The sequence below is a fragment of the Cibotium barometz genome, chromosome 60 (genome assembly GCF_041138505.1).
Source record: "Cibotium barometz isolate CiBa-2024 chromosome 60, ASM4113850v1, whole genome shotgun sequence".
NCBI classification, from domain to species: Eukaryota; Viridiplantae; Streptophyta; class Polypodiopsida; order Cyatheales; family Cibotiaceae; genus Cibotium; species Cibotium barometz.
In genome coordinates, this window is record NC_141105.1 from 14,797,020 (window position 1) to 14,818,633 (window position 21,614).

Here is a 21,614-nt window from a genome sequence, read left to right on the forward strand (position 1 = left end):
TTAATTGCTAATTTCTCATTCAAGCTATGAAATCCCCAAATCTCTACAGAAAATACTGAAAAAAATCTCTCTCAAAATATTCACCTAAGATGTGAAAAAAAAACCCCAAAAGTTGGATGCTGTAGGAGTTTCTATGTAGCTCTGCCTTGCAGGTGCAACGCAGTGGTGGGGAGATTGGAGGCAAATGAAGAGTAGAGGAAAACTGAGGCTGAGGTGGCTACTCTGCAGGTTTAATGCAAGAGAAAAAAAAAACAACAATGATGATAATAAGGAAAACGTAGAAGTAGTGCTGGTGATGATGGCGGCAACAACATTAAAAACGCAACCCTGATGATGATGATGATGATGATGGTGAGATCTCAGGCGGGCAACAGCATACAAATGGGTGCCCAAATGAGTAGAAGATGGTTGACAACAACAAATTCTAAAAAAGCAGACAAAAACACTAATGTGCAAAAATTTTAAAAAACAACATGAAGCACAAATACCATGTTGGTATCCACAGAATCAGAGAGCAAGCTATGGAGGGCGGAAGATATCCATGATGTGAGTGTGGAAAAGAGAGATGAGGAAGATGAAGTTCAACCATGACAGGTGAAGAGAGAGAGAGAGAGAGAGATGTGATAGACCACAAGAGAGATGTGATAGAGAGCAAGCTATGGAGGGCGGAAGATATCCATGATGTGAGTGTGGAAAAGAGAGATGAGGAAGATGAAGTTCAACCATGACAGGTGAAGAGAGAGAAAGAGAGAGAGAGATGTGATAGACCACAAGAGAGATGTATCCATTTCATTTCTCAGCACCAAAAAACCTGTGCAACACTGGCATGACTGAAACCACCAAGCTACTAGGGAAGAGATTCAATTCTGCACATATGGAAGAGATTCAATTCTGCACATATAACACAGCTTCTTACTTAAATACACCTGCCTTCAGCTTACAGATTTGTATTTTTGATGGTAAGGCAGCAGCTGCTGTCAAATGTGAAACCTTATGTATCAAAACAGACATCCCAGAAGATTAACCTTCTCGTGTACAGTTCTGATAATAACGGGGCCCTTTTACACTCCAATCAAAACAACAGAATGCTCACTTCCATTACCTCTCTGGTGTGTGAAGCTCTAACACCCAGAGCGGAACCCTTCCTGGAACCCATCTCTCTGATATACTTTCACAAATCTGACTACCAGTTTGTGTGAAACAGCTCCAACCATTGATGGTGCCAAAGCTACCACCTACACATTTTGTGCATGTTTATCTATTTAGAGACAGCATTTTGAGAACAAGATGATTTCCTCAGAAAGCATTTAGAATCAAACCTTGCAAAACTATCAAGGCCTCGGTGTGGGTGACTCTGGCAACCTCCCATGAGAATTGGATTCTTCTGCCACCCTGAACCAAACATTTGCAATTTTCTCTGCATATCCAACCTGGAACCATGCAAGTAGCATCTGAGCCTCTCTCTCTCTCTCTCTCTCTCTCTCTCTCTCTCTCTCTCACACACACACACACACACACACACACACTGAGCCTTTTGAGCCTCCTGGATCTTGTATGTATTCACCATCTTGCTTATTGATCCCTATCTTGCCTATCCCATCTCCCAACATTTCAACGGCAATGCAAGTGCCTTGCAACTGCTGACAGATCTTATTGCAGCCAGGTTACAAGATGAAAAAATCCTACTATGCTAGGTATAAGCGCCGGGGGGGGGGGGGGGGGGGGGGGTGGAGAGAGAGAGAGAGAGAGAAAGTTATATCAAATGTCTTCAAAATACCCAATGGGTCTATGAGACCAAAAGTGATACAATAGTGTCCATGTAATCTCATCATGGTACAAAAGAAAACAAGAACTAGAGCTATGAGCTAGGAATGTCAAATCCGAGCCATATAATACGAAATGCGATCATCATCATCGTACAATCTATGGAGCTAACCCCCAGTAGGAAAAGAGGGCCATCAAGGATATCAAGCATGGGGGTAGCCTGTAGAAGGCTCTGCAGATCCACTGGGTGTGGGACGTCGGGCTCGATGTAGTGTTGTGGCCTGATCTAGAGTCACACCGAAGTGGGCACTGGTAGGAGGTCGAGCACTCAAGAATGTGTGGGTCGATGAGGCCGTGGGTATGTCATCCATGGCTCATGTGGCGTCCTCTCGTGGTCGGAAGACCTCAGTGATGGTCGCTTGGGGCCGAGATGGATGTCTCCCACAAGGTCTTGACTCTCTAATCAGTGAGTCTGTGTGGTGATGCTCTAGTAGGAAGAGGCCTAGGCACCGCTGATCTGGATAATCCATGTACCTAGATTAGGGTCCAAACCCCTCCCTCTGGAACCTCCCTCGGATATACAGCACACCTGCACATGAAGTGCTCCTCTCAACTTCACCTCCCTCTGGCAAGTACTGCATATCCTCTGCTCACAAGGTATCTGCATGGCTCTCCTTGTCTCTATCCGTGATGGCACGCGCAACTGGCCCACAACAATCCGCATGGCATGTCACATGTATATGTCAAGGTATCTGGCCCTCAGTATAAAACCATCCTCTGTAAGCCTTATGAAAGTATCCATGTAGTACTACGGTTTGTGTGAGTGTGGCTTATGTGTTGTGATCAAGGTATCCTGCATGTATAGTCTAATAAATCATATCTAATCACCCAGTACCTATCATCTTGAGATAGCCTGATGAATGGGGAGTCCGGGTCATCCTGGCGTGGCGGGAGGCAATGCATCCTGAGTCCCTACCTAGTGAACTAGGTGTATATTTGGCTATACCATGACTCATGCCCATCTGCTGCTAGCTGGAGGACTCTAGGGCGAGCCTCGGGAGTCTCCAGGGGGCCATGGCACTGATCTTGTGAATGCATGTGGCTGTCTAGAAGAGTGCATCTACTACCATGGGTGATGCAGCAAACTCTACTACGATAATATCATATTATCATGCCGGACCGATGGTTTGCTGTGTATCATATGGAAAAGCATCATGACCTGAGGCCTCTCTGTCTTGGACCATTTGGCCACTGTGACATCGGGTGCCCAAAAGGGTTGCTCCATACATCAATGCCAGGATGACCATGGTGTCAAATAGCCAGATCTTGGTCCTCGGCTCCTGGAAATGGGCTTGGAAGCACTGTCTCTCCATGAGAGTGAGAGAAGCATACCCTCACATCAGTCAAGCCTCTGCAGCATGGCTCATTGAGAAGATCGGTATGGTAAAAGTGACTCCCAAGTACACAATGAGTGAGCAATCTCCTACTAGGCTGCCAATGTCGGTAAAACTCAGTCCAAATGTGAAAAGAGGGGATGTGTTGAAGACCATAACCTTGGTTTTCCCAAGGCTTATTGTGAGATCCAGCTGTACACAAAAGTCATGTAGTGTGTCAAGATGCCTCTAGAGAATATGCAATAAGCACAATGTCATCAGTGTCACGACCCTGTGTTTTTCTCTGGACAGTATGCAGGTGTGCATGGGGACATGGTGGGCAGTGTGAATGGCATCAGATTGGAGTCAAAAATAAATAAACCCATGTGTGGACAACCCCAAGTGTGAAGGGGGCCAAGTGATTAAAGTCTTCTCTCATAACCCATGGGGACAAAAGGGTTTTGGAGGGGACAAAGGTTTAAAAGCCTTTAAAAATAAAAGAACCCTTTCTAGGGGATAATCGTGGCCTTTATGCTTATCTTAGAGGGAGTCGAGCTGCAGCATGGGTCGCATGTGCTTTTTGGGAGAAAACAGGGCTGGCGAGCTATGCTTGTGCTTCAGGGCTGCGCTTCAGGCTTACTGTGGCTGCGTGAAGGTTGGCTGCGTGGCAACCAAGTAAATGCTGCTGCTTGACATCTGGCTCAGGGCAGCGTGGCGACCAGGTGCAGGCTGCTACTGTGCGGGCAGCTGTAGGTGCTGTCCTGTACGGAAAGGTGCAGGCGCAGCATACAAGTGGGCTGAACCGCACGAAGGGTGATCAGAGAGCAGGCTGGACTGCACGTTGGTTGGGCAGGCAGTGCACAGGGGCTGCACAGCAGATGTTTTTCCACCTAGTAACTGGCCGGCTACAGCTGCATGTTTTCCTTCTCTCTCTAGGCGGCTGGCTGGGCTGCAGAGAAGTACAGCTTTGGACTATTCATGGCCAGGACTGCTGGCCGACAGGATTGTTCACTCTCTTGTGGAGGGTGGCAAGTTGCAGGAGAAACAGTAGAGGGAGGGCTGAAGCTGCGGCACATGCTTTCTCTCTCTCTCTCTCTCTTGCTTGGTACTCAGGTAGCCAGGACTACAGAGGTGCACATGGTGCTAATCCTTCTTGCAACAGGGTTGTTTTGGGACTGTTTATGGGCTGTTTTTTCTTGGCTGCAAATTCAGCTATGTACTTGGGTTTTCGGCTGCAAGTACAGGTCATTTGAATGTGTTTCTTGGCATGGGAGTGAAGCAAGCTCGCATGGCTACATGCTCATGGAGCAGATTGTTTTCCTCTTGCTAGAAAGGAACAAAGGGACCTACAGTTATGGGCATCTCTATGTTTCCAGATGTTTCATGAGGGAACAGGTAACTAGATTTATGCCGTTGTTGGCGCTGTTGTTGAATGGTGCCATGAATGGTTCTGTATGGAAACAGGACAGAAGTTTCAAAGGGAAACAGGCCTAAGGGTTTCATGTGGAAACAGGTCGTAGGTTTCTCGAAGAAACATGTTTTTGGTTTTCTCCAGGAGATAGGTCACATGCAGGCAGAAGGTACAGGAATGGACACATGTATGGTACAGCCTTGCTACTGATTGGACAGGGGACAAGGAATCCATGACAGAGATGGATATACCCTTGGAAGGTAGAGAGGGTTGGTACAGGTGTGTCGACTGTATGGTATGCTGTGCTGTGATACGAGTTCTCTTTTGAGAGACAATTTGGGAGTCTGTGTTGTGATGCAGAAGCACTGGATGTGTCAGGATGTGATGCTGTTCATAGTGTGAGAGGCTATGGATGGTTGTGGCAGCCTTGATCATGGGAGAAAGCTTCTGTATGCAGACTCAATGTGAGAGAGTCTTTCGATGCGAACAATGGCTGGACTTGTTTGTGGATGCCAAGTGGACAAGAAGCCATGATGCAGGTTCTTTGCAGGCTTCAGGGGTTCTACTGTGACGGCTGAGTTTCCAGCCTTATTGTAATCAAAGCTCTTATAATCAATTAAAGAAATACCGCAAGGGGCGCGGGCCAATCGGTGTCCGTGTACTGTTTGCAGGAGCACTCTAGCTCCCCCTGTCTGTTTTCCTTCTCTAGGTTCTCAATGGCGTTGAAGTGTTTTATGTGCGAGTGTTTGTTTCACCGCCCGTCAGGCCGGTTTCAATTAGCATAAAGTAGTATGGAAACAAGGATGCCTACTAGTGATACCCCTCCTCCTCTACTAGTGATACCTCCTCCTCCTCCTCTATCAAGGCTGAAATCTCATCGATGTAGAGGGTGGGAGACAGAGGCCAATGAAGGCTGAAATCTCATCGATGTAGAGGCCAAAGAGGGTGGGAGACAGAGGGCATCCTTGCTTCACTCCGATGGTATTGGAGATCTCCTCTAATAATCCTCTTGGGCCTTATGACCGACTCATATAATGCAATGATCCCCCGGATCATGTTTGATGGTACCCCCGAATCCTAGACTCTCTCCAGTAGTCTCGCTCGAGGCACCGTATCAAAGGCTTTGAGGAAATCCAGAAAGCAACAACAAACCCGTCGGTGTCGTGCTCAGGCCTCCTCTATGATGGCTCGGAGGGTGAAGATGTGATTCAAAGTGGAGAATCACCTGCGGAAGTCTGCCTGCCCTGATGCTATGTGCACATGTCACTCCACCTCAAGTATTGACCCATAAGGCTTGGCCATTGTGTGGCCAATCATAATAGTCCTGTATTTGTTGGGGTCTTGCTATCTCCGGCTTTATGGATGGGTGTAATGGTATGGGCTCTCCAAGTGTGAAGTTAGGTACATAACACCAGATGGGTGGAAAGCCTTCCGAACCAATTGTACGTATCCTATGGAGGATGAAAGGGTTCCTTCCTTACGTGTGCAGAGATGGAATGAGAGAGGGAGAGAGTGAGGTAAACTCAATAGACTGTGAAGCCAGATATTGAACGTACAAAGAGGGCTTTTGATTCATGTATAAACCAACAAAGTACAATGCTTTTATAGACAGAATGCCTTATCTTTCTCAACACTCTGCTCACTGAGACAGTGACACTTGGCTATATTAGTGACATCACTGCTTACACACACAAACACTTAAGTGGCTATAAGCCCTTGTTTACACTCTAACACACATACACCTTTTAAGAGATGCACATAAAGCTCCGAAATACCCAAAAGTGTCCACGTAAGGAGTCCCTTCCACTTTGGGTTTCTTAAGTGGTTAGAAGCCCTTGTTCACACTCTAACACACATACACCTTTTAAGAGATGCACATAAAACTCTGAAATACCCAACGGTGTCCACATAAGGGGTCCCTTCCACTTTGGGTTTCTTGCATAGGGCTAGAGTGTCGGCCTTTGGGGATTCCTCCTCCTTAAGTCATGTCACCTCACATGGATCTCCCTCCTCTTTCAAAGGTATCATGTATGATGGGGGAGGGTGGGGAGGGTTTTTTCACCACTTCTGTCCATTCTTTCTCTACTTCTTGCTTAACTACCACGGCCCACCCTTTTTTCCATCTCCTTCTTTATGGCCACAAAACCTTTCTACAGTATGTTTTTCAAGCTTTCAACCTCCACGGCAAGGGAGGGATTAATTTCTTCTTTCTTCATTCGTGCTTTGCATACATGTAGCTCCTCCTTGAGGTCTTCAACATGTGCTTTCATCTTTCCCACTTCGGTCACATGGGCTTCCTTGAGCTCTTTAATTTCCCTCTCCTGTGTATCTTCTTGGTTTATTAGGATGTCCCTGATAACTTTCAGCCCGTCTTCCGTCCATCTGCCTAGGGGTTGCTTCTCTGGCTTCTCCAAGCTAGCGAGCACGTGCTTCTCTAGACTTTCTACAAGGATGTATTTGGACAACACTAATAAAGAGAGGGATGAATTCAAAGGGAGTCAAAGACAAAGTAGTTCTCACCAAACTCAAAGGAGATAGCAATTCCAGTCAAGAGTTTGAAGAATGGATCAACAAAATGGACATGTATTTTCAGTTCAATCCAAGGAGTGAAAGAGCCAAAGTCTATTTTGCCACTCTTCACCTTGAAGGTTATTCCCACACTTGGTGGAGACACATTTCTTCTCATGATTATGAGGTTACTATTTGGACAGCCTTTAAAGAAGAAAAGAGAGAGACTTTCACATCGGAATTGCACCGATGTGAATGCTCAAAGGCCTCTTTCTCTTAAGGGGGCTGTGATGCTGGCCGAGATATATGAGGAGAAATATGCTCATAATTGGCAATACAAAGGCCCTCAAAGAGTGATTCAGCTCCTAGTTCTCATGTGAAGGCTCCATATGGTTCAACAATGGGACCTACCATTCCGAGATATCCTACAGTCTATGGAAGAGATGCAAAAACAAATTTCAAATTTGGGAATGCTTCTTTCAATGGTCCGAGTGAGGATGGACATCCTTCAAGTGGAGTTAGCATGGGATGCCCTTGCAGCACTATATCAGGACAACGAGGCTCCTGTGGCCCACCTCAAAAAGCAGCTCGACATTTTGCATATGGATGAGGGTATGACTCTAAGGATGAGTATCTCACGAAGGTGAAAGACCTTCGCCAACATTGATGAGCGATGGATGAGGGTGACTCTATGGATGAGTACCTCACAAAGGTGAAAGACCTTCGAGAACAGCTTCGTTGCCAACATTGATGAGCTTATTCCCGACAGTTCACTTGTCAATACCATCGTCAATGCATTGCCTCACTCATATCAAGGCTTTGCTACTACACTTTGGTTGCTCATGAAAGGCAATGCAAATGCTTTTTCTTTTGATGAGCTTGTGTCTTTGCTCCTGCAAGAGGAGCAGTCCTGGACAAACAGGTCGAGAATAAGGATTAGGGATCAAGCTTTTGTTGCTCAAGGCAAAGGTAAAGGCAAGGCATCTAGTGCCAATGGCTACAAGGCCAAAGGTGGGACAGCTGTCTATTCTGGCAAGGATGTAGACAAGGGTGACATTGAGAAGCCCAAGAAGAAGGGCAAATGTAATTAATGACGGAAGCCAGAGCACTACATAAATGAGTGCACGAAAAGGCTTGCAAAAGACAAGGAGAAGAAAGACTTTAGCATGTTTGTGGAAGACGCATCACCACCAAGTGCTGACAAAAAGGAATCAGCTATCTATGCTCAAGATGAATGGGCATTCCAAGTAGGTACAATGCAACTATGATCCCTCCTTGCATGATGCATGCATGACAGAGTTACCAAGGAACAAGAATGGGAACGGGGGAACGTTTTGACCCCTAGAAACGCAAATGTTTCGGGGGATGGGGGGACCGGGGAAAACCACGTCATATATTCACTTTTGAATTTAAAAAAAATCAAAATGCGTTGAAATTATAGATGTACAAAACATAATATACTGTGATAGGCCGAGGCCTTTGCAAAAATGAGATTACAAATTACATCGATGATCAATGTCAATTCATAGATGATCTACAATCAAGAGTGACGAGTCAATGCTTAAAGCAAGAGGTTACAACGACAAAATGAATCAATAATACATGATAAATCAAAGCTACATAGTACAATGATCAATCATGGGAATGACAAGTCCGCATATGTGGCATCGACAGAATCCGCATCAACTCCATCTCCCTCTGCTCTGTGCCTACCAACTGAGTCATCGTAGCTATGAGACTTGAAGACAATGAAGCGCTCCTCCATGAACTCCCCAACAACCTTGTTAAGAAAACACATGTTTGCATTAACAAAGACTAGATCATTCGCCTTTGCTATGTCGGAATGCTGTGAGAAAGAAAATGCTTAAGTATAGAGAGAGAGAGAGAAGCTGTATAAACTCTACTATATACAATCAAGATCCGGTACAAAAAACTGGTGTGGGGGGCAGCCAAGCATATATACTATCTAGGGCATGCAATCAGCCAGTAGCAACTGGGCCGACAGCCCCCAGATATACCCATGACTGAGAAAAAACCAGTCGGCCAATAGTATGTCAATCGGTCGAGCATCTAACAAAGTTGGCCAATAGCACAGGACAAGTCGGCTACAAACAGACAGTCCCCATGACAAAAAAAAACAAGAAAGAACATGGAAAAATGAGAAAAAAATGGAGAGAACTCCTGGGCGGGCACAATCACAAGAGAGGCCCTCACTGAGTAATATGGTACAGAAAGGAGATGACTGCTAACATGCTATGCCAAGGTGATTCCTCTTCTTTGATGCTATGTGACCAAATGAGCTCCACAAGTGCTCACAAGGAGGGGAGCTAGCCCCCTGGTTAAGAATGTGAATGGCCAACCGCAACAACTCCGGGGTGTCAGCTCCATAATCCTCCCACCATAAAGCTTATCTAACTACAAACCTGTCTGTCAAGGCAGATATCTACATATGGAAATAGGCCCATTTGGTTTATGTAGAAGCCCAACTAAGTATTGATGGTTCTCCTCTAAGTTTGATCTGGCACCAATCTCTAGAGAGTCTTCTCCCGTCCTCTGGCCACCTCTCCATCGGTCTCTCGCCCCTTGCCTTGAAACTTTGGATCCAATACAAATGTTATTGCTTGCAAATGTGAGTGGTAAATATCCCAGCGTGACTGGCAAAGCTCTCCCTCAAGTCCTCAAACCTGTCAGCATTTGGCTCAATCTCCCTAATGTGCTCCACCATCTTATCTAGTCCCTCATATACCTTGCCAATGCAAGGGTCATCACCATCAACAAGTCTCATCATGCCAATGATAGGTGAGACAATAGCAAGCACATAAAGAACCTATTCCCAAAAGCTCTCATCGAGTGCAGTCTGAGAGCAACGTGCACCTGCACTAGGTGGGACTGTGGCCAATGCACCCACTCATCACTCACCACAAGCTGCCTCAATTCATTCTTGCACTTATCCAGTCGCTCCAACATCAAGAAGTAACAAGCAAAGCGTGTGTCGGAGTACTTCAATAGATCCTTCGAGCCAATCTTGCGATAGAGTGCAAGAATATAATGATGGCATGTGATGAAGGTCACCACCTCTCTTCACATCTCAATGACAAGCAAGTAGCAAGGCAATATCCCAATGTCCTTCAAGAGATTGTTAAGACAATGGACAATGCATGGACTACAACATATGTACGGATAACGTGCCTCAATGATTACTCTTGCTGCCCTGTTGGCATTTTTTCCATCTCCAAAAACTGCAAGACATTTGAGGCCCCAACATACTCAAAGGCCTCACTCCAAATATTAGCAAGTCTCTTTGCGGTCTTCCCTCCCTCGCAGTTGTCAATGGAACTCAAAAAGTATGACTTACCCCATCAGTATGGAGCGAGACCTTGTGTCGCTCCGACCGCTTCTGCCACCCCTCCCGGATAGTCTCCAATGCTAGCTCAATGGATGCCTTCTCATCCTGTAAAAGCTTGGTCCTCAAAGCCTCAAAGCTTGGTGCCTAATTAGTGGGACCAAACCTTGTAATCTTCTGAACCATCTCCTTGTAATAAGGAGATCTCGTTGCATTGAAAGATATGCCACAACTAAAAAAGAAAGGAGCTACAGCCGCATCTACCTAGGCCTTCCTACCTAGATGCCATGTAGCTACAAGGGTCACCTGCTTGCCTAATGGAACGGGAGGGCGAGAAGCAACCTCTTGAGCCTAATGAAGAAAGCCTAATGAAGAAGAAACAACTCCTGCCATATGTGCTAGTGGCCTCCCCGGTTTGGGTGCATCCAATGAAGTTGCGAATGCGGTAAGAGCACCCTTCTTCGCATTTGAAATCACAGGGCAAAAGTTGATGTTGTGGCCTTTCTCTCCAATGAGATGGGCATGGATTCTATACGTTCCTCCATTCTTCTCGTTGCCACAATAGTGGCACTTCCACTTCCTTGCTCCTCCCTTGCTGGAATATTTGCTGTTCCTATCAACCTCATCCCACCACTTTGAAGCCATGCTACTTGGAGAGTCGAGACGGATAGTGACAAGTGCTACTAGCTAGCCCTATTCCCCTGGGTAGCGTGAGCATTGAGCCTTGAGCGGTAGCCGGCTATCAAGAACCAACCAGCATCAAGCATGAGCTGCTGGGGGGCAATGAATCATGAGATGCTATGCACGCAATGAGTCATGAGATGCTGTGCACTGTGCAAGCTACGATGAGATGCTGGATTGAACCTTTCAATGGAAGAAAGTGCAGGCGCACAGCTGAAAGCACGCGATGAGATGCTGGCAGGCGAAGAGTAGAAAGCAAGTAGCACCGGTGGATGGCGGGGTGAGCACTCAGAATTGAGCAATAGCGAGCAACTAGCACGTCGACCATCATAAGCACAAAGAAACGTAGAGAGTTGAAGCAGCTAGCTGCGGCGCAAGTAGTTCGCGTTTTTTTTTGTGGCTGCCGCTTCAACCTCTTTTGTCCACAACTCCGGAATGGCCCATAAGTGGGTGAGGAAACTTCCGTAACGTTTCATCTGGCCGTTCCACACCACGGAACATTCCAAGGCATTCCAGCATCCCTGGTGGTAGAGAACATCATTCCCACGTTCCGTGGTAAGTATGATGCATGGCAGCTAGAGATGGAATTTTTGGTACGATATGAAATTTTCGGATACCGTACGATAAAATGCGGTTTTTATTTTTTACACTTACAACCTATGGAGCTTCAAGCTTGAATGTGAGGAAAGGTTGGGAGGGAAGGAGTCTACAGTGCTTGAGGAACCAGAACATGGATATGTGTCTCTCCCAGTTGGATCTCCCGATTGTCTCCAAAAAAGAACCTGGATGGGTAATGCAATACCAAAGGTCTGCCAGTGTAGCGTTTATGACTAAGGGACCGTCCTTGCACAAATACGAGCAGTGCATCTAGGGTGATAGGTTTAGGGACTCCTCTCTAGATCAAAATGGCCATGTCCAAATCTTCTCCCTCGTACATAACTTGAGAATCTAACTGTCTAGCCTACCTATACCAAGGATCTCCAAGTGATGTAGCAAGATTCTCTCATCCTACCAATCAAGTGTACACTACCAGTCTACCTCGCTAGATTTTTTAGGTCTCTCAACAACCCCATATGGAATACTGAGTGGACACGAAAGTCGCGCGATTTTCGTTAAGCAGGGTTTCTATATTTTTTAAAAGCATTTGGAAATTTTTTTTTTCAAGGAAAAAAAATTTTGGGGAGAGAGAAAAAACTCGTACCGTACGATATCGTACGGTATCGTACCGTACGAATCCATTCGTACCGGTACGAGAAACAACTATGGTTGCCTCTTGCCAAGTTTCCCTACAATAGCACTCATCATGTGAGTATTGACATGTCACCATTTGAAGCATTGTGTGGATACAAGATCAATGTACCAATGAGTCATCAAGCAAGAGGGTGTTATGGATATCCCTTGTAGGAGATCGAAATGGTCGGATTCATATCCTCACCTTCATAGTACTGGTACTCTCCAAGCTTGTTTATGGTAAGTGCAGGAATGCTCTCGCCAATATCAGCATTAGAGTCTTCTCTTTCATCATTATCAGACTCTTTATAGTTAGATTTGAGCCAACCCCCTAGCCAGTCTGGTTCGGCATTCCACAAGGCAGGTTTGCCTTGCAAAATTTGGTCCAAGACAAAATAATCTCCACATCCCAAATGCAAAAGAAGGGAAAAAGATGCAACCATTGCTTCAATAATACAAGGATAATATCAAGAGGTCACAAGAAAGGATGATGCACTGTGAAGATACTCATAGAAGGCCATTGGAGTTCAAGGAAGGAGATTATGTGTTCTTTAGAATCTCTAAATCTCTGAGCCATGCTTACTAGCCTTTGAGTTTGAAGCTGGGACTATGTCTTGTTTCTTTGCTAGTGTTGGAGTGTTGGATACTCAGAGCTTCAATGTGTGAATACTCCCTATGAGTGTGTGTGTGTGTGTGTGTGAACACCTCTTAAAGGTGAATGTGTGCTAGTGTGTGTGAACAAGGGCTTATATGTGTGTGAAAGCAGTGATGTCACAGGTTGTCACGGTTTGTCCGTCCATCCTTCTATGGTTAATTGGGGACGCCTAATTACCACTATGTTCAAAGCATGGCAGTTAGGTGATTCCAAATATTCCATGTGTAGGACATATGAAATTAGGGATAGCTGGAAAGTGTGGATTTATTACTTATGTGCTGTCGTAGACTTGTGGCATGTGTTGCTAACTCGTAGTGTGTTTGAATGGACAACCTTGTAGGCTGGTGAGATTGACGTGATGGCGGCGATATGGTGCGAGCTATTACCGGGATGGTTCTCATTTTGATATTTTTGCCGTAGTATTGGGCGTGGACCTATTTATTTGCACGTGAATTAGTCCTTGGGGTTCTTTTGTAATTATCCTTTAGTGTTTAGATAGGAACACTTTACCTAAGCTTGTGTTAAAAGCAACCCCCATTTTTCTTTTTACAATTTAAAGCAAGAGATTTAGCAGAGGAAAGAGTGTGAGGACGAAACATATTAACCTCCGCTCTAATCTTTGGATCCAATAATGAGATGAACTTCCTTTTAAGATGCTTTTCATGCACTTTTTCTATAGATTGCATTTGAATGAGAGCATTCCAATCCCTATTTTTGTAAAGGGCAAGCCCATGCATAAGCGTGCATCTATTTTTAGCTTATGGACTATTTTTGATTAATAAAGCATAAATACTCAAGAAGTGGGAGAAAGCCGACACTTCTTGAGGGGAGATAGATTGCACCCAATGATTCTCTCGTGTTTTTATGCTATGTTATGTTTTTATGATATTTATTAATTTTTCGGTTATGGTAATTTGATTGAAGTGATGAACCAGTTGGTATTTGGTTGGACGGTGTGTCTCCCCATGATCCTAGTGGTTTCATTGGTATAGCCAAGTGTCACTGCCCAGTGAGTAGAGTGTTGAGAAAGAATAGACATTCTGCCTATACAAGCATTGTACCTTGTGAACTTCATATCAATCAATATAAGCATTTCATTGTCCTATGCAATCAATCATCAACTTTCAGTTTGTTACATTACACACTCCCTCTCTCTTCTGCACATATACCATGGAGGTCCATCATCCTTCATAGCTCCCACAAATGGTATCAGAGCCAGGTTCGCATTCTTGTCATCATTGTGGAGCGCTGTTGCCCAGAGCCATCTACTCCCACCTCAAAGTGAACCACCGCAATTTTCATGCGGTGCTAGTATTGGGTGCACCACCGCCGCCCAACTCATTGGCAGCGCCGGCTTTTCCGAACAGTTTGAGTGCTCAAGCAACCACCAATGCCGACATTTCTGACTCTTCTCTGCCACTGCGTCAGCTGCACCGCCTCCAACCTGTTGTCTGAGCTGAGCCGCCTACAACTCCTCTCCTACTCCTTACAGCTGCCTCTGCTCGCTGCCACACATGCCTGTGTAGCGAGACAGAGCATTTGACCTTGACAAATGCTATGTTCATAAAGGGAAAAGGTAAAAGGGTTGTCAAATGCAACTTCTGCAAGAAGCTCAAACACACATAAGACCGATGCTTCAAGAAGATGGCCAAGGAACAAGAAAAGGTACATGCAAACTTAGTGGTAGAAGAAGAAGAAGAGGACGCAGAAGCATCCACAACAATAGAACATGGAGCTACCGTGATGGACAATCTTCCTGTTAAAGAGAAAGATTATGATTGGGATGTTTAGTTTTTCTACTTTGTATGAGTCAAAGGGTTCTTTGCCAATGATGCCCCCCAAAATATGATAAATAATCTTGTGTGTGATTGTTTTGTAAGCTTTATTTTTCACACACAAGCACACATTCACCTTTAAGAGCTGTTCACACACACGTGACACACTCATAGGGAGTGTTCACACACTGAAGCTCCGAATATCCAACAAACCCCCCTTCGGAGTGAAGGTGGAGATGCTAGGATGGCCTTCAATACTCCATGTCCTCTAATACTAGCAAAGAAACACAACATGTTTCGTGTAACTGGCTGAGAGGCTCGTGAACATGGCTCAAAGGGTAATAAGCATGGCTCAGTGTGTGAGAAATACTCAAAGGTCATGTCTTGCTTAGAGACAACTTACATTACTCCCCGCCCCCATTTCTAAGTAGGGTTGAGAGAACGCGGAGCCTTTTATGAACAAGCTTATAGCCACTTAAGTATTTGTGTGTTAAGCAATGATGTCACTAGAAGACATTATGCTCTCATGGACAGATTTGGAGTCATATATATATACATATATATATATATATACATATATATATATATATACATATATATATATATATACATATATATATATATACATATATATATTTGAAGTCATGTATATTGAGGCCACTACATGATATATATATGGCTTACATGGTTATACCATTATTAGAGTTGCATTCCATCTCATGAGCTGAATATTCATGGTTTCGAGGAGGAAACCAATGGGCGGGGATGGTTTGTAACATGGTTACTCTTATTTTGTATAAACTTGTATGGGCTAAAGGCCAAGTGTGAAAAGCCAATAAAAGGACTAGTGTGAATGGGGACCCAAGTATATAAGCCCATGGATCTCTTTCGTCACTAACTTTTGGAATATACAATTTACTCTTGAACCTACAAGCTCAAGTTGCCTTGGTATGGCATGCCCATGTGTGTACTCCAAGTATAGAGTGCAAGGATGTGTGTACTCCACCCAATTGAGTGTAGCCCATAGATTGTTCCACACAACGCACTACCAAAAGCATCGTCAGTGTCGTTGGATCTCCCCCTAGCTGCGCACCTAACCTCGCCCCATCGCCCGCCTCGCGCTGCCCTACCATTGCATGTTCCCTCTCGCCGCCTGCTCCCTCCTTCCTCCTGGTATCGCCCCCACGCTCCCACATTATCCACTTCTACCCATTGATCCCATGCAATGAAGCGAGAGTCGCCTATCTAAAGAGGCAGGTAGATCTGTTGGGAATGAATGAGGGTGACTCCATGAATGAGCACCTGACAAAAATCAAGGATTTGAGAGAGCAGGCAAAGGAAAAGAAGAAAGATGTTAGTTTGTGTGTTGATAACAAATCAACCCCTACTACTACCAAGAAGGAAGACCAATCTGCAAAACTTGTGCAAGAAGATTGGGCCTTCACTGTGACATGTACTTATGATCCCTTTCAAGTAGATGCATGCTTTTCAACACAAGAGGGTGATGTGTGGTACTTTGACGGTGGTGCCTCTCGACACATTACGCCGAGAAAACACTGGTTTACTTCTCTTGGGCCTGCACCCCAAGGAAGAAGCTTCATGTGCTAACTACTCTTCATATCTTGTGAAGGGTGTTGGTGAAATAGTGCTCGTTGCCTTATTTGAACAAAGATGGTCAAGTTTTATTATTCTCCAAACCTACGGGCCTTCAAGAGGAGTGACGATTCGCGGTGGAGGAACATTCTCCTTGTTGGATTCAGCCGGCCGGCTACTGCAAACCGGGGCTTGCGTAGCACACGTATGAGGCGAATGACGGTGATATCATTGTGGCATCTAGTACACTATGCCATGGATTAGACAAGTGAGACAAATATGCAATGGGTTAGATAGGTGAGACAAATATGATAGAGTTGCTTATGCTACACATGCAATAACGGCCAAATCTGCTATGGCTGATGTAGAGATTTGGCATGCCCGTTTTGGGCATGTCAACTTTGACATTTTGATGCTTTTGCAAAGGCATCAGATGGTTTCAGAGCTGCCACCGTTAGAGACACCTCCTAAACATGCATGTGAAGGGTGTATTTTGGGCAAAGTGCATCGAAAACCATTCCCTGGAGATGGTTCAGTTAGGGCTGTCCGGAAATTACAGCTCATACATTTTATTGTTTGTGGTCCGATGAGGACACCATCTTTGGGAGGACGTGTACTTCGTCACATTCATTGATGACTTTTAAAGATTTGCTTGGACACTAAAGGCAAAGTCAAATGTGCTTATGTGTTTTCAACACTTTGTGTCTATGGCTGTGTATGAGACAAATCGAAAATTCAGACCCTACGCATAGATCAGGGAGGGGAATTCATGTTGCCACTAGTTGGGCATTCTCTACGCTTCAGGACCTATGGACGGACTTCATTGTGTGGACATGACACTTCATGGCAGGGGACTAATGTCTACGCCAATGGTCATGTGGACTGGCACCTCATGGTAGGGGACTGATGTCTACACTAGGGGCCAGTAGGTTGGACATGAGAGGCTGGGGATTTTGGTCTGTGCCCATGCCCAAATTACAGTAATCCGGTTGGCCTAGTGAAAGGGAGACCGTTTCTTACAAGCTAAATGAAAGGGAGATTGTCCAATACATTCTAATGCATGGCATACTTGCATGTACGAAACTGTTTTCGTGTGCACTGTTTTACTGCCTGCAAGATCTGTATGTGTTGTCGACGGGCAGGGAACGCCCGTGCGCGTGAATCTGTATTCTGACCTAGCTTGTGGGCTGTAGACACGTGGTAGGTGTGCCTCTAAACTCTATGTTTCTTCATTTAAGAGTTAAGGCTAAATTTGTTGTTTTGCTGGTCCACATCTCATTTAAGTGTGGACGGACAAGTTATAAGTGACTTTCGTTCACACTTCATTAAAGTATAGGCGGACAACTTATAAGTGAGTTTGGGCATGGACGTTGGTTTGCGCGCCTGGCCAAGACTTGGCCACCCTCCCATTCTTGGGAGAGTTATGGGCACTTGGAAGGTGGCCCAATGATAATCTTTTGCCAAAATTGGGCCAAGGCTTATCCTCTCTTTCTCTCTCTCTTATGAGATGGATGCCTGTGTGAAACCCTAACTTTTGCACAAGCCCTAATTTTGCAAAAATCCTAATTTTTAAAATTTTCTCAACAAAAATAGGTTATTCAACTTTTGCTTACGCTTATCTCTACATATGGTGCTGCTGAATTCTGAAACCCTAATTTTTGAAGAAAACCCAATTTTAGAGCCCTAGTGTTGTTCAAACCCTGAATTCAACTAAAACCCTAATTTCGTCCGGGAGTACAATGGAGAATTCTTTCATCACTACTTCGACCTAAAGCTAGATGGAGTTTGCGATTGGCAACCGTTTTTGGGTAAGAGCTTCTTGTGTTCTCTAATCTACTCTACATCCGTGTTCTTAGCCATTAAGGTCTCCTATGTCTCGGCATAACACACACATTTGCATGTGTATGGATGCCAATGGAGCATAGCTGCTTGTGGCAAGACACTCGGGATTGGGGAGTGGGATTCTTCTTCAAAAGAAGCTGTGTTTCAACCTCTTCACCGATGCAACTTGTTTGAAGATGTTTTCATATGCATGGATGTCATTGGAGATCTGGCATGCATTGCCCATGAAGCTTGTATGTAATCTACCTTGGTAATACAATCAAGTTATTAATAGTTTAAGTGTGTGACAAGATTGTGCTCAGCCCTACTTGGGGTTATTTCACATGTCACATGCTTTCAATTCTTATTTATTGGAAAGAGATGTGAAGCGTTGGTGCACGGCACGTTGCATGGTTAACGCACAAAAGTTGCCACACAGGTTCAAGATGGAAGCTGTTGCTTGCATGTGCTACACATGGGCTTAACAAATGTCAAACCAAGGCATTGAAGGCAATCATGCCATCATATGTGGGTGTTTGGATGTTTGGCTTATGCTCTTATGAATGAGCAACTGAAACCGGCCTCTGATAGAAAACCAGAGTGCGGTAGACTAGCAGTCACCCGTCCACTTGTAGTCTAGATGTGTAAAAAAAACAGATTGGAGCTAGAAAGCCCAAATCTGAAAACAAGGCGACACCTGTTGGCCCCAAAGCTTGGCGCCCCTTGCAGTATTTCTTTATTCAATTAAAATAATATGAATGGCTGAGTACAACAAAAATCAGCCAAGAGATTACACCTGTATGTCCAATCTGACGGCCCACAAATCCTTCTTAGCACAGAGGATCTATGCACACAGATCTGTGTCTCCAAATAACACACTGTGCCTCCCTCTGATCAGCCAAGACCACTAAGCAGGGCAGCCATGAGCATACATTTGGCATAACTCAAGTGCATGATACAACATCTCAGCTCATACATACATATGCTGTCCAAACTCTGTCTCAACCCTTGTCAATCTGCCATACCCCTCCTCTCACAAGGGGCCAGATAACTCATATCTGCAACAGACATCAAGCAATAGAAAGAGAGATAGATGAACAGAAACGGAGCTTACCAAATTCAGCTCGTGAAACAACACTGGAGGAAGCAACGGTACCAAACTGTACTTGCAAGCACTTGTTTCCACAACCCTGCTTCACACATGTGCACGTACTTGCCTGTACCTTCCTCCTTGTGTTCACCTCTATGCTGTCTTTGAAAGTACAGATCTGAAAAACACCCCCGTACCCGTCTGTACTACCTCGGGATACGTGCCAAGAGTTGTACTTGCACACGCAGCCTGCTGTCCACTCTTGTACCTGCCTGAATCTGCGTAATCAGGCCTGTCCAATGCCGCCTGCAGCTGTACTTGCTATACCTGACTGTCCGTACACTGTATGGCAGTCGTACAGTACTATACTTGCTGTATACTTCTCTGCACAGCCTGTACAGGGTCTGTGCGCAGCCAGTCCAGCAGGGAGATAGACCCGCAGCCTGTACCACAGAGAGAGAGAGAGAGAGAGTACTTGCACAGATCTGGCCGTACAGTGCTGTACGGCTGATTTGCACTCAGAAAAACAGCAGCAGTGCTCTTCAGCTTCTCCACGCATGTACACAAGCGCTTGAGAACTCCACGATTCCTTTTCCCAAAAGCTAGAGAGAGAGGGAGGAGAGAGAAGCACTCACTCCAAAAGTGGAGTGGCCCTCCTCCCCAAAATAATCCCTAGGGCCCCAAGCTTTAATAAAAGTCCCTAGGGCCACTAAGGCCTAGGGGCAAACTTTAATAAACATTAAAGTTTAATGTTTCTAGTTCCCCCCTTCACACCTAGGGATGTCCACACATCTTAAACTCTGTCCGGGCACCCCCCATGTGAATCATTCAATATTCTGACTCTGCAACCACCATGCCCACACTTGTACTGTTCCATTTTCACAGGGCCATGACATACCCCCCTCTTGAAAAATGGCAAGCGTCCTCGATTGCATTCTGGTGATGCATCAAAATATCCAAAGTGAAATATACAATATGGCAAGATCAGCGTCCCAATCTCTCTAAGCCATGCACATGTATCAACATTCACTGCAAACCAATGGCATAGTAATAGTCCAAGTTGTATACCACTGTGAACCATACATATCCACAAAAATTCCATGTGACTAGTACACATATATCATAGAAGTCCCATAAACAGATGTACTGTCAGCCTGAGTACCTTCGGGTGAGATAAAAACTGCACCAAGCGACCTCTAGATGTCATCTAAGCCTGTCTGTATCAAGGGAGTGGAGGTGCTACCCCCCTCTTGAGCATCAGGTAATGCTCCAGACCCATGCTCTGCTGAACCTGAATGAGCCACAATAAGAGTCGGCTCTAACTCAAAGGCATCGAGATAAAGCTGCAAAACCTAAGGTGAATCTGTTAAGTCACCTTCCTCCATCCACTTCGCATCCATCGGTGAATAGTTCTTAAACTTCACAAGATAGCGACGGGAAACTTTACCTCGTACCTTCCTTTCTTTATGTGCCAGTATCTGCTCTCGAATCAGTACCTCATCAAGTTCCTCAACTTCCGGCTGAGCCTCATCTGATACATCCTTGGGCACATCCCCACGGAAAGGTCTAAGAAGACTCACGTGAAAAGCATTGTGAATCCTCCAGTGATCTGGTAACTTCAAACGATAGGTTACCTCACCAATCTTTTCCAAAACCTGAAAAGGCCCATAATATCGCATGCTCAACTTAGGGAATAAGCGCTCTTTACCCTTCATCTTCTTGAGTCTAGCCTTTTCGAAGCGCAAAAGAACCCAATCACCCAATGCAAACTGTAAATCACGTCTGTGACAGTCTGCGGCTTTCTTTTGCTTCTGCTGAGTTTTCTGGAGGGCCAACTTGACTCTCCGATAAGCTTCATCCAAGCTTTCCACATACTGATCAGCCTCAAAGATCTTATCCTTTGTATGCAAAATGGGTGGTACCTTCTTCCCTCCTTCCACAATCTCAAAAGGCGCCTTGCCTGTCGAGATATGTACAGTGTTGTTATATGCAAACTCCACCAAAGGAAATACTTTTCCCATTGTTGCTTGTGCTCTGACACATAACACTTGAGAAGATCCAACACTGTAGAGTTAGCCTCTTCTGACTGACCATCTGTCTGTGGATGAAATGACGATGAAAACTTGAGAGTTGTACCCATGTTGTCAAACAACCCTCTCCAGAACAAACTCGTCATCCGTGGATCACGGTCACTAATGATAGACGTAGGCAAGCCATGATACTTGAAGATGTTCGCCATGAACAACTTCACCATATGATCCACTTTGATCGTCTTACGCACGGGAATGAAATGAGCCTGCTTACTGAACCTGCATATGATAGTCCAGATGCCATCATTTCCCGTTTGTGTCCGTGGAAGATCAAATACAA

General features: G+C 45.1%; 1 protein-coding gene across 5 annotated transcripts in view; it reads right to left on the reverse strand.

The window, feature by feature from the left end:
- Positions 1–873: 873 nt before the first annotated feature.
- LOC147605028 (sorting nexin 2B-like) overlaps positions 874–21,614 on the reverse strand; it is a 72,463-nt gene continuing 51,722 nt past the window's right edge. For all 5 annotated transcript variants that reach the window (XM_086793779.1, XM_086793777.1, XM_086793781.1 and 2 more), the window contains 2 exons: positions 1,320–1,430; positions 874–1,235 (listed from right to left, as the gene is read on the reverse strand). In XM_086793779.1, the coding sequence (XP_086649905.1) occupies positions 1,332–1,430 (99 nt within the window). In that variant the 3' untranslated portion in view covers positions 874–1,235; positions 1,320–1,331. The remainder of the gene's footprint in view (positions 1,236–1,319; positions 1,431–21,614) is intronic.